Genomic DNA, 14,168 nt, shown 5'->3' on the forward strand with positions numbered 1-14,168 from the left:
AACAGGATTAGTGCAGTAGGAGAATACTCATTTGACCCGACTACACTAAACACGGACAGACAAGTTAAGGCAGTACTGAATAAACACAGGACAGCATTTGCCAGTCACCGGCATGACTGCGGCAGAATGGCTGGACAAATTCACGTTACCGGACCTGACCCCAGACCACAAAAACAATATAGATTTCCCCTAGAAGCAGAGGGAGAAATAGAGAAAGTGATAGGTAGCTTATTGGAGCAAGGTGTGCTTAGAACAGTAGCCTCGACCAATAATGCCCCTATTTGGCCAGTGAGAAAGCCCGACGGATCATGGCGTCTGACCATTGATTATCGGGAACTCAATAAAGTAACCCCAGCAGTAGCCCCCGCGGTAGCAACAAGTCCCGAGACCATGCTCAAGCAGGGACTCAACTCCAAATATTTCACGGTTTTGGACATTAGCAATGGCTTCTGGTCAATCCCATTGGCAAAGGCGTGCCAGTACAAATTTGCCTTCACCTTTAAAACACAACAGTATACGTGGACATGCCTTCCACAAGGATTCCACAATTCCCCCTCCATTTTCCACCGACAGTTGGCGAATGGCTTAGAAAAATTTTCCCGCCCCGATTGTCTGGTACAGTATGTAGACGACCTACTACTGCAGACAGACACAAAGGCAGAGCACATTACGCTTCTGGCCGAACTCCTGGAACTTTTAACCGAGATTGGATGTAAAGTTAACCCAAGAAAGGCCCAGATTTTGGAAAGTAAAGTGATGTATTTGGGAACAGTCATCACACACGGCAAACGCGAGATCGAATTCAAAAGAATTGATTCGATTGTCAAATTGCCCCTTCCCCAGAATGTTTCAGCCCTCCGGTCGTTCTTAGGACTGGTTGGTTATTGTCGGAACCACATCGACGGATTCGCAACAAAAGCCGCCCCACTCTCAGACCTCCTTAAGAAAGGAGCCCCCTGGGAATGGCTTCCGCAGCATACAGAGGCTGTGGAAGAGTTAAAGAAAGCCCTTAGCGCAGCACCCGCGCTACAAGTCCCAGACCCACTCTCCCCATATGCAATAGAGGTAGCGAGCACAGATCTGACCCTCTCGGCCGTGTTACTTCAGGAACGGCACGAGCAGCTAAGACCAGTGGCTTATGCCTCCCGACTGTTAGACCCAGTTGAACAAGGATTTTCAGCCTGCGAGAGGCACCTCCTTGCTGTCTTCTGGGCAGTGCAATATTTTTCGTACATTACCGGACTCAACCCCACCACCATTTTGACCAAGCACACCCCCACACAGTTACTCCTAGACGGTCGACTGAAGGACGGTTCAGTTAGCCAGATTAGGGCAGCTAGGTGGACACTACTTTTACAAGGACGGGACATTACAGTAAAACGGACCCGCACACACACATTTTTAGCCGACAACCTCCAATACCCAGGACAGCCCCATGAATGTGAAATTGTAGCCCCCTTACATAACACAGGACCCTTTATAGCAAAAACACCCCCCAGGAAGATAGGGAACCCAAAACAAAGCCCCCAACCCACAGACACGTGTGGACCACTGAGGATATACGTAGACGGTTCATCCACAGTTTTAGAAGGTGAGCGTATCACAGGATGCGGCATCTATGTCGAGGACGCGCAGGGGCGCGCTCTCGAAGAGATAGCTTTAAAACTACCCGGACACTTAGGCACGCAAGCAGCAGAGCTCGCGGCCATAGCTTATATAGTGGACCACCCCGATTCTTTCCCCAGCCCAGCGGACATATATTCGGACAGTTTATATGTCTGCAATAGTCTAACCGATTTTTTGCCCCTGTGGAGGACACGAGGTTTTGTCTCCGCAGATGGGAAACCCCTTCCATCAGCCCCTTTACTCAAACACATTTTAGAGAAAGCGAAGGACAGGACCTTCGGCATCATAAAAGTAAGAAGCCACCATAGGTCATCCCCCCCTGGGAATGTAAAAGCCGACGCACTGGCTAAGGCAGGTTCCAGGCGAGGACACTTGTGGACACCCCCAGCTAGCGCACCAGCTAGCGCCCCTGTGAGCGCAGTCCAAGTCTCACAGACCAGTATTAAAGATTTAGTAGAGGCACAGAAGCAAGATGAGGATCTCAGGGAGATTTTCAAAGGCAACTTTGTGCCACAGTATGATAAATTCAGACACGCACTGACCACACATGAGGGTGTGATCATAAAGGATCAGCTTTATGTGGTCCCGCAGCAGGACAGGAATGAAATGATTGCTTTGTTCCATGATGGACACGGGCACCAAGGGACCAACGCAACCACGAGGCACCTCAGGCAGCTCTGTTGGTGGCCTAACCTAAGGACAGATGTAGGTCACTACATCGAGAATTGCCTTATTTGCGCCCAGAATAACCCGGAGAGGTATTCTAAAAAGGCACAACTTCGGCATACTCGACCAGTTAATGGCCCCTGGACAAACCTCCAGATCGACTTTATAGAACCATTGCCCCCTTGTAGGAATGGCTATAAATACGTTCTGGTGGTCATCGATACCTTTACCAAATGGGTAGAGGCATTCCCCTCTAGAACAAATACAGCTAAGACAGCTGCAAAGATCCTGACCCACCACATCTTCACGAGATGGGGTTTACCCCGTAGCATTGATTCGGACCAGGGATCTCACTTTACAGGACGGGTCATGAAGAACGTCCTGACAATATTTGGAATAAAACAAAATTTTCATATTGCGTATCACCCACAGTCCAGCGGGATTGTAGAGCGCATGAATCGGACCCTAAAATCCACGCTTAGGAAAATGGTTCAAGAGAACAACTCCACATGGGATTCAGTGCTCCCATTTGCATTAATGTTCATCAGAAATACAGTTTCAACTTCCACAGGATACACACCACACACACTCATGACCGGACGCCCTATGAAAGGTACAGAATTCCTTTTAGGACTGGACATGACTAGCCCCGAAGTGACGGCCCTCACACACGAAAAGACGGTTAAAGACTTGGTTGAGACTGTGAGGTCTGCACAGATTGCAGCCGCAGTTCAGCTAGGGAAACGCCGTAAACAACGCACAGCATGCTTTAACAAGACCGTACACCCCACAGAATTCCAGGTTGGGCAACAGGTAATGCTATCTGTATACAACCCCAGCAGTTTTTTGGCACCAAAACATTCCGGACCATACTCAATTTCGGATAAAATTAGCCCCTCAGTTTATAGGATAAAATATCCTAATGGTAAGACCGCGTGGTTCCATATCAACCAGTTAAAGGCATATGGAACACAGGCCAACCATGCACACCATGTCCTGCTAGACGCAGCAGAACACCTCACCCCACCCACTAGAGACACGTTTCCACCATCCCCCTCACAGACCAGTTCTTCATCGGACTCGCCCACGACTCCGCCCACTGACCACGACAGACCACGCCCCGAAACGCCCACAGGCTGCCGCGGCAGAGACAGCGATACAGACACTGACTCTGAGGACAGCCACAGCACACCACACTACAGCCCACATAGCAGCGACTATGACCCCGACTACAGTGACCCCATGGAAGTCACTTACATTAAAAACCCAGACCCACCACCCGACCCCGACTACCCCGACAATACCCATTCACTTTTGGACCCAACACTCTGGCACAGGGACAATTCGTACCGACTTGTCCGCAACGATGAAAGTGACCCCCGGTCACACAATTCAAAGATATCATGCCTGATCCACACAAGGGTGTGGGATCCGGGAGAGCAGGACGACACGGTGTCTGAATCCCGATACGGCAACCCCTTTGTGACCCTGTTCACAGAGACAGAGGAAAAGTGAGGTGTCCAGATGATGTAAAATAGGAACCGCTTGAGGGAAGCGATGTCCTTTCTGATGGAACCTGCACGCATGTTTGTTTGTCACTTTATGTTTGTTTGTTAATATGTTAAGAGATTGATTGCAGATCTTTTCAGCTGAAAAGATTGTGACCACCTCACACACCCGTTAGCTTGTCCGCAAATACCTTTGAGAACTTCGGTTCGCAAACCAACCGTTTGATTGGAGATCTTTTCAGTTGTAAGGAGTGCGACCACCTTGCACGCACGTTAGTTTGTCTGCCGAAACTTCTGAGAACTTCAGTTGTATCCTCTGGTGAACCGACACGGTTCACGACTTGTTCCCTGTTTTCAGATGAAGGAGCATCTTGGCTCCTCCATTGTTTTTAGGTGCCCCTCTATTCGGCGAATAGAGGCTGCAAACCCATGGTAAACACATTCTTACCCGTTTAATCCAGGTTACTCAGGCAGTGGACAAACGGCACTGAGGACCCGCCCTGTCTGAGAACCCACTTTGGTCAGCCAAGCTCGGGTATGGCACAGCACGCCCTACCCGGGGATCCCATTCAAATCGTACCCGTAGCGGCCCATACGCAACCCATTCGACCTTTCGTTTCCAAGTTGTTTTCATTTTTCGTTAGGCAGCCCTTAGGCCGCCATCCCACATGCTATTTACATCCAGGAACATTCGGATGGTAAATGAGCAAAGCCTGCGAGACGGCTCGCAGGAGGAAAGTTGTTAGGTGTATTGTGTTCATTAAATTCGCTTTTGAAAAAAAAAAAATGAGGGGAGTCACAGGGTGTGACTTGGCCAGTCATTTTTAATGGGTCAATTGGAATTGAAAGACAGATACACTAACAAGTACAGATATTAAGCTGTATTGACAGATACTGTGCTTGATCCCATAGCTTTCGAAGGACGAAACAGGGACCACAGCAAGGATCGGCCATACAGGAGGAAGAAAAGAAGGAAAACGAAGAGAAGATGATGGAAGCCCACTTATTGCTTTTAAATGTTATATTTGTATGTGTGGAAGCAAGACACGTTTCCCCCACAACCCCCACCGTAAATGTTTCACTTACAGCAACTCCCCCGTGCTCAGCTCTGATCAGTGAGGTTCAGACCTGGTGCACAAAATTTATGACATGGTACTCCATGTCATACGTGATTGAATCACTGCTAGTGATTGCGATCCTCGCCATACTTGTACAGACCCTCAGGTTGAGGAAGTGGAAGAGGAGAGCCTCCCGTTCCTGCCCCTCAACCGTCTATGAAGTTCAATCTCCTATCTTCGGCTTTCACCAATCCCCCCAGCCCATAAATGAATAAACTGTGTAATGAATAAAAAAATGTACCCATGTATTATATTGTCCTGAACTCGACTGCCGAGTCAGGAAATGTTATGTGATGTGGTATGAATGGATGAGGTTTAGTCTGTAATGAAATGTTTAAGTTAAGTTAAGGATAATTGTGATAGGTAGAGGTTCCCGTTTGTGGTAATGCATGTCCCCTTTGACATAGCGGCAAGTAGAGATGTCAGTTAAAAAATTTTTCTTCCCATAGTTTAAGGACAGAGTAGACGCTCAGGAGCTTGCCGAGGTCAGGGAACACAAAGAAGGCAACCCAGATGCACTCAAGGCAACGTACATAGGTGATCCTTCACAATATTTTGATTGTGAGGATCACAAGGAGGGAATGTAGCCACTGTAGCCACCTAAAATGGACACTGAACCAAACAAAATGGAGAATCGCTAAGACTGTAGGGAAAAACAGTTTAGCCAAGGCAAACAGCCTGCAAACACTCATTAGCATTTTGCAAGCAGCAAAACCAGTTTCTGGCCAGGTGGAAGATCTCCAACCAAAGGTGATAATGGCAGAACGTTCTACATACTAATGAGGCAGTCCAGATCTAGGCACACACAATGGCAACATTTGGGTTTGAATAAGATACTTTAAGTGGATGTCCAGACAGAGCGGCACCAGAAGTATCCACTATAGAAACCGCCCCCACCATCGAGAAAGACCCTCACATTGGAGGAATTCAAAAGATATCGATTGGAAGCGATCCAATCGATACCTAAAGGTAAAGCCCGCCCAGGAAGAGGGAAGGACATTGGGGACCCCTATAAATATAGACCCCCACACATGGTCCTGTCTGTTGTTTCGTGCTCCGGCTTTGACCAAGACCTCCAACGTGTATCCTGACTCCAGCCGTTGAGCACCAGCCGCCGAACCGTAAGTGCCAATACGACACTCGCTACGCGAACCAAGCCCGCTAGACCCCCAGTGACCAGCACGCTTTCTGAAGGTTGCAGACCAAGACCGGGACGAAGGCCTCGCTCCCTGACCTTGCCTGTTCCTGTGTAGTTAAGTATTCTGTTTGCTTAGTTTAGTCATAGCTTGGTCCCTTAGTGTGTGCATGCGTATTTATTATAATTGTATAATAAATATTGATCGTTTGGAACTTACTAATTGGTGTATCGTTTTATTACTTTGAACCTGACCTTGAGATATCTGTGAGTTGTCTATATGGCAACTGGCGACTCCTGAGCTGAAAATACATAGACAGAGCCTAGTGGTGTTAAGCACACGGCCTTTAACACAGGCAAGTTAATACACCCCAATAAACGCGTTTTACACCCATAGCAAAACGTGCAACAAGCCGCAGCCCCTTTTGTCTGTGGTCTAATACTGGATGGCGGTGCTCCCTGGCTCTTCCGCCATGCCCTGTGACTGCGTGCCGTGGTGGTGGTGGGAGGGGGGGCGGGGAATCGGCGGGGTCACCGCTGATGTCTTTCTTGCAATGTTTCGTCTTTATTGTTTCATGTCATTGGTTTGTATTTTGCTTTGTTTTTAGTATAAAGGAAATGTTATTAAACTAAAATATATTCCCTCTTTTGAAACATTTAAAAAAAAATTCCTGTACCAAATTTATGTGAGTCATTGTGAAAGAAACAGAAATTCGATTTTATTTTTCATTATAACATAAGACATTTCATTATAACTCTTCTAATACATTTAGTAATTTCATACAGCAAGCATTGTTTTTGTAAAACAGTCTGATAGCTAGTGACCTGTGTCAACCCACTGTGTTTTAGAGATTTCGCTTCTCTCTAGCATTTCTGCTGGCCAGGTCTATCATTAGCCTTTTCTCAGTTACATTCTTTGTTGAATGAACAGTGTCCCAAAGAGACCTGTTGTCAACGTAACATTCTATGGGTATGTTTTTTTTCACATTGCTGCCTATGCATTGACAATATATTGGATAAGTAAACCCCCGTATTCATTGCTTCTACCAATGCCAATGTTTCCGCACCTAATGTGCTTTTTATGACTCTTTTTGTCTGCCCAGCCAACGGGCAATACTTCACATTTTTCTCCCACCAAGAATATAATAAATCCTGCTGTGCTAGAGTACCCATCGGGGAGGTTAGCGTATGAAGCATCGCTAAAAATGACCAACCTCACATCTTCTGGCTCACCCAAATTTGGGATCTTGAGCATGCATCTTTCCAAACGTTGTTTTATTTGCTTCCAGAATTTCTTCAACTAATGTCTGTTTCATCATGGTACTTAGCTCTAACGCATCATATCTAGCATCAGGTCTAGTTTGAGTGCACAGCCAATTCAATTGCCCAATCAAACTTCTCCTATGTCCTGTTTCTTCCATGGTACCTGGATCCTCTTTTGATGAGGATCTAAACCAAATTGCGAGGATGTGATTAACACTTTCTAGATAAAACTATTGATTGTGTCACTCCTGTCTTGTTTTGCTTGATGTCTAAACATATGTATTTAAAAGCCCCTGAAGCCTGACTTCATACCTTGAATTCCTTTTTTATCTTCCCGATTACCCTTTTCCTCAAATTCAACAGTGCCGCCCACAGGAAATCGTCAACATGAAGATTCCAGCTAGTTTGTTCTCATTATGGTACCAGTAGAACATTGCAGGGTCCGCCTTTAACTGAACGCAACCTTCTTTCAACAGGACAGACCTCACAGGAAAAATATCATACTCGTGACGCATTATTCAATCCGTGCATACACTGGATCAATTTCCATAGCTTTCCTTCTACGTCACTAGCTTCTTTGGGCGGTTTCAAAAAAGCTTCTCTTTGAATTGTCTCCCTTGTAAAAACGTGGCCTTTATGTCAATAGATTTGCATTCCCAGGAGTATGATGCCAGGACAGGATAGGCCACTAACTCTTTCTACTTCACTTTGTTTATTAGCTTATTTTCCAGTTTATTAACAGCTAGTCCGGTTAAATCACCACCAATCAGCTCCCCCCCTCAAAAGGGAAAGCAACATATGGTCATGTGGGACTATGGCAACTTTACTTCAAGGGATTCACATTGCTTCTGACCACCCTCTTTTTCTTAATACAATTTTTTTAAAGTCGTGCTGATTTTGATATTCATTGTACATTTCTTTTCATATTCCTCTTTTGAAGCTCTTACACCCCTTGTTCCCTATATGTTTCTCTTTTGCTAAGATCTGGGCTGTTTTGAAAATTTTTGTACTTTTCTTGTAGCTTTAGGTTTTCTTTTACCCTTTAGGGTATAAACTAGTTCTGTATCGCAATAGATTATTTTTGAACACCTCCCACTGATCTGCTTTATCTATTAACAGACTTGCCTTGTTTACTGTGGCCATTCTTTGTCTCATCCCATTGATGTCAGTCTTAGCTAAACCTAGAATGTTATTAGCTGTTTCGTGTTTCTCCTTTTCAAATGCAACATTGAACTGGATCATATTATGATGGCTATTTTATAAATGTTCACCCATCATTAGGGTGTTAACTATATCTGGCTCATTACGAAATCTATGATGGCATAATTCCTCATTGGCTTTAGAAAATTATTCTAATCATACTTAGGAAATTCACTACCTTTCTGACATGGGCTAGCCTACTGATCCCAATTTAACTCAGTGGCTGGATGGCTGGTTTGTGCAGACTGAGGCCTACAGCATGGGTCCAATTCCTGTACTGGATGATGTTATTCATGAAGGCCCCACCTTCTCAATCTTGTGCCTCATCTGAGGTGTGGTGATCCTCAGGTTAAAACACCACCAGGGGAAAGCAGCATATGGTCATCTGGGACAATGGCTAATTTATGTTGGGAAGGCATGGTAGTTTTCCACCCAACAGCTGGACGGGCCAGTTCCATCTATGATCCGAACCATGGAGGCCTTGTTCCATCTAACATTTAGAATCATAGCGGTATGCAGAGATTTTCCTCCTATAAGATGCAGATTTGTGCCTTCGCTGAGCCAAGAAGAGAAGTTTTCCCAGATTTGGTCACCTATTTATTGGATTTGGCTGAATTGGTTCCTAAAATTGGATGTTGCTTGGGAAAACGTGTTCAGGGAATGTGGGTATATTTGGGAACAAGAGATAATTTCAGATAAAATGGTCTGTTTAGTTATTCATATGTTTAAGTGTCACAGTGCCACATCTTTGGTTGTATGTTTTTTCTTTACTTTAATAAATATTCTTTATTAATTGCTTACACAATGACTGGACTGGTTCCTCACTGGGTTGTACATGGTTCCTCACATTATTCCAAATAATAGTACACTAGTGTCTCAAGTTATCCTTCGGGGTTTTGAGCCACTCTCGCAGGTAACATCAACGGGGTTTTCAACAAAAGTAAAAATATTTATCGTGCCCATTGCTAATGTTGGCCTTTAACATCTTCCAAAGGGATGCAACTTGAAAGTTCTGTAGGTAACGCTCCAGAAATTACACACCTATATAGAATAAGAGATACCAAATCTGCTCACATGCTCCACTTTGCACTTCATATCCCCGAATTTCACTACTCCTTTTTTCGATCTCTTTGGCTTGTATTCAAAGCAGTCCAAATGAAGAATACATTTCAGAAACTGGGGAAATACATTTCCAATTAGCCGAAAACAGTCAAACTGGATTGAAAGCTGGCTGAATGAAAGCGGAATCAAGCTGGAGAAAGTGATAAGCAGGCCTCTGTAGAGATCAGTTGCAGATGCCCACTACTCGCATTATCCATTATATATTAAATTTGGTGCATGGAACATGCCTACATTTCAATTAGGCTGGTTTTGATTTGAGCTCTTTAAGAAGGCAGAAATAGTATTTCTACCATCTGCTGATGCATTTGGTCAGAGATCTGAATGGTTTTAATGATTGAGCTTCATTAAAATAATTTCAGTGAGCTCTGCACATTCAAAGTAGCTGGCTGATCAGGTGGGGGGAAGTGAAATGATAGGAAAATCAGATGTCTCTTCCATGCAGTTTAATTAGTTTGGATTGGGTAGAATCGTGGAAGATTGAGATTGGCCAGGTATCAAACCAGAAGAACGGTCAACTGGCTACAAAAAAACTTGCCATTAAAAACTTAATGTTGGAGTGAGCCTTCAGCTGTCACGTTAAGAGCTTGTTAGACAACACTACATTCTGTTCTTCTGGTACAGTACTTGAAAAAATGAATCTGGGCCCTATTAATGCACAGGGTGCCAATTTGCATTATGTAATGAGGTTCAATGGGAGCCTTGTCTAACTTTCTGAAGGCCCGGGTCAAAGCCTCAGCAGGTATCATTATGGAAAGAACAAGTTCTGCACTTTGATTTTGTGCCCACCAGCACCTGGCCCTTAGTTGAGAACAGGGATGAAAATCAGAGCTATTATAAATAACTGCAGTATGTGTTATTGTTGTAGGTGGTGTATAATTATGCTCAATGTTAAAGTTGTCACATTACCCTGTTGTGCCTTCTTATTTTATAATGATACTATATCACCCTCTAATTTCACAAACAGGTCATTGACTTTCCACAAATTGTTCAAATTTATCTGAGAAGTTTTCGGATCACCATTTTTTTCAGCTCCTGACCTCATTACAACTTTGATCTAAACGTGGACAAAATGCCTGAACTCCAGAGGTGAGGAGAAGTGACTGATCTTGATATCAAGGCAGCATTTGACTGAGTATGGCATCAGGGAGCCTGAGCAAAACGAATCAGGGGTAAAGGTTTCCACTGGTTGGAATCATAACAAAGATGTTATAACCTGCCTGGCTGGGGACAATTGGTTGTCCCATAATGTTGTATTTTGGCGAGTATGAGGGGAGTGGGGCAATCATTAGTAGTTGCAGCTGTATAAATAGAGATGGTCAGTGTGGTACCGGGTAGAGAAGGAAGCAATGGTGAACTGCTGCTGTGTACATATTGTTGTAAACAAAGTTACTTTCTGTTTGACTCTACAAACTCGTGCTGGATTCTTTGTGGCCCTCACAAAATGGAAAATGGTTGTTGGATATCAATCATCTCAGTTCCAGGACATCAGTGCAGGAGTTACGAAGAGTACTGTCCTAGACCCAATGATCTTCAGCTGCTTCATCAATGACTTTGTTCCATCATCAAGTCAGAAATTTGCTGATTACTGCATTATCTTCAGTACCATTTGCTACTCTTCTGATGCTGAGGCAGTCTAGGTATAAATACTGCAAGACCTGGACAATATTAAGACAAGTAGAAATAATAGTTGCACCAGACAAGTGCCAGGTAATGACCATCTCCAACTGAGAGAAGGTAACCATCACCCCTTGACATTCAAAGGCATTGTCATCACTGGATCCCCTACTATCAACATCCTAGGCATTACTATTGACCAGAAGCTCAACTGGATAGCCATATCAATTTGGTGGCTATAAGAGCAGGTCAAAGGCTAGAAATCCAGCAGCAAGTAACTCACCACCTCACTCCCCAAAGCATGTCCATCATCAACAAGGCTCAGCTCAGGGGTATGATGGAATACTCTCCACTTGCTTAGACATTGGAGCTCCACAACACTCAAGATGCTTGACACCATCAAGGAGAAAGCAGCTTGCTTGATTGACACCCCATCCACCATCACTCACTCCCTCTACCACTGATGCACAGTGGTCACAGTGTGTACTATCTACACGATGCACTGTAGGAACTCACCAAGGCTCCTTAGACAGCACATTCCAAACTTAAAACCACAATCACCTGGAAGGACAAGGGCATCAGATACCTGGAAACACCACCACCTGGAAGTTCTCCTCTGAGCCACTCACAATCCTGACTTGGAAATATACCACTGTTCTTTCACTGTTGATGGGTTTAAATCCTGGAACTCCTCCCTAACATCCCCATGGGAATACCAACACCACATGGACAGTAGTGGTTCAAGAAGGCAGCTCACCGCCACTTTCCCAAGGATGATTAGGGATGGGCAACAAATGCTGGCCTAACCAGCGACACCCACCTCCCATGAATAAATAAAAAAAGTAGCTAAAATATCTAATGTGCAAAATAAAGGTTTAAACAAAATGTAAAAACATCCATATTTTGGGATAATACGATTATATTTATCAATTGCATTTTGTTTAACTTCATTATTAAAGCTTTTATGTGAAGTCTCCATCCTATATCAAAAAAGCTTGCAATTGGATTTTGTACTATTAAGTCCAGAAGTGTAATTTTAAGGTGAATGTGAATGATGTAGTCTGAGGTTATGCAGGGGACCTGATTTCACGGATCAGTCAACTGTACCGATGGAATGTATTCTTCTTTAGATTTTGCGAATTGTTGCACAATAGCTATTCTTCACTTCTATAAGTAGATTCCATAAGTATAGTCATGGAATTATATCCCAAAGACATTTGTTTAAGTCACAGAACCATTTAATAAAAATAAAAGTTGTTTTATTCAGTCACAGTAAATCAGTGGCCCTAATATTATCGCTTATATAAAAGGAAGCAACTTTCCTTTGATTTATTATGAGGCACAGGAAATATTTTACGTATCACAAGTGATATGGATGCATGCTTCCCACAGACATAAAATTAGTTTTTCAGAGTGAGTGAAGGCGTTTAGCAGTCATTATGCAGCTAGTACTCCGCGAAAACCCTAGTTAAATAAGAAAAAAGATTGATTGGTATTTATGTAGTGCTTCAAGAATGCCGGATGTCTAAAAGTGCTTTACTACAGCCAATGCAGCACTTCTGAACAATTGTCAGCGTGGTATTGTTACACCTCACTCAACAAGGTGTACATTTTTGAATGTCTTTTATAGAGAGACAACAGCATTGAAAGCGGAAGAATGTTAAACAGACATGGGCTTCCCCTAAAGCGCACAGTGCGATCCAAGACCAATCGCGTATTATGTATTATTCCATAAATTGAAAGAATATCCGACTTGCATCCATGTATTTTTCATGCCAACAGAATATTGTACCAAAACCATACGTGTCAATACTTGTTGAAATCACTAACCATAACCGGGGGGGAGCGTGGCTTTAAAAGTATTTCCCTCCCTCCGCCTCGCGGTGGGTAGTAACATTGATGACAAGTTTCAATGACTGATAAACGCCCAGGGCGCCTGAGCTCTCGCTCCAGTACTGCGGGGATTCCGGAATGCAGCTGGACTTCTAGAAAACCATTCGGAGTTCCTCTTTTGCGGTCCTGTGTTCGGAGTAAGATGGTGTTCATATGCGCTTTTGATTTTGAAATCTTTTGTTTCAAGACATTATTAAAATATCATCTCTTGTCAGCTTGTTCTCTTCCCCCTCCAACCCCACCCCATCTACTTTCTTCGATTGAAAGCTGCACAAAACGAAGATTGGTAGCGTAGTAAATATAAATTTCATACGGTTGTGGCTGAACTTTGTTTTTGTAGCTCTCATTGTCTGCCCTGAATCCGACAGAAGATGTTAAATGTTTAAAAGGGATACTTGCTCTCGTGATGAGCGTTTTGGTGGTTGTTGATGGGACAACTTTGAAAAGTTATTTGGAGCAGGTCGCTGCACTGGATATCAGTTGCTCAATAAAAACCAGAATTGAAGCTTGAATGAATATTGCTGGCGACCCAGCACGTTTTGCGCGGTTCCGCGGCTGGAGTGAAGCACCGCCGATCGGACTGTGAACTGCAACTTTTGACACAACTGTGTTCACCGTTTTCTCTTTGCTCGTTGATAGGTGACGGCGCCGAGAAGATGCCGGCTGGAATTGTCCGATTGGCCGTTTTGCTTCTTGTTTTTGTGGCGCTGGCGACAGCTGAGAGTCGCAGCCGTAACGTTGGTCGAAAGAAGGGACGAAAACACGGGTCACTCATCCAACAACTGGACCAGCCTCCAAGTATGGCAACATTGTCCAAGTTTCTCTAATCTTCCTCTTACTGATTTGAGAATGTTTGCCTATTTTGTTCCCTTAATTTAAAAAAAAATGTGTCACCAGGGCTGCTCACTCCTCAAGCAACATGAGGAAACGTTAGGATTGTTAGTGTTTCTCAGATTGGAACAGTGCCTCCGATTCAATACCACATCGTCGGTTGTGTAGTTCTTCTGAGATACCTGGGCTCCT

At 44.1% G+C, this 14,168-nt stretch overlaps 1 protein-coding gene across 1 annotated transcript in view; it reads left to right on the top strand.

Annotated features, from left to right (window-relative positions):
• Positions 1–11,086: 11,086 nt before the first annotated feature.
• The window catches only part of LOC119965674 (collagen alpha-1(XXVIII) chain-like), a 318,322-nt gene continuing 315,240 nt past the window's right edge, over positions 11,087–14,168 (top strand). The window contains exons 1-2 of the mRNA XM_038796439.1: positions 11,087–11,237; positions 13,785–13,943. Coding sequence (XP_038652367.1) covers positions 11,087–11,237; positions 13,785–13,943 — 310 coding nt within the window. The remainder of the gene's footprint in view (positions 11,238–13,784; positions 13,944–14,168) is intronic.

The sequence above is a fragment of the Scyliorhinus canicula genome, chromosome 5 (genome assembly GCF_902713615.1).
Source record: "Scyliorhinus canicula chromosome 5, sScyCan1.1, whole genome shotgun sequence".
Classification (NCBI taxonomy): Eukaryota; Metazoa; Chordata; class Chondrichthyes; order Carcharhiniformes; family Scyliorhinidae; genus Scyliorhinus; species Scyliorhinus canicula.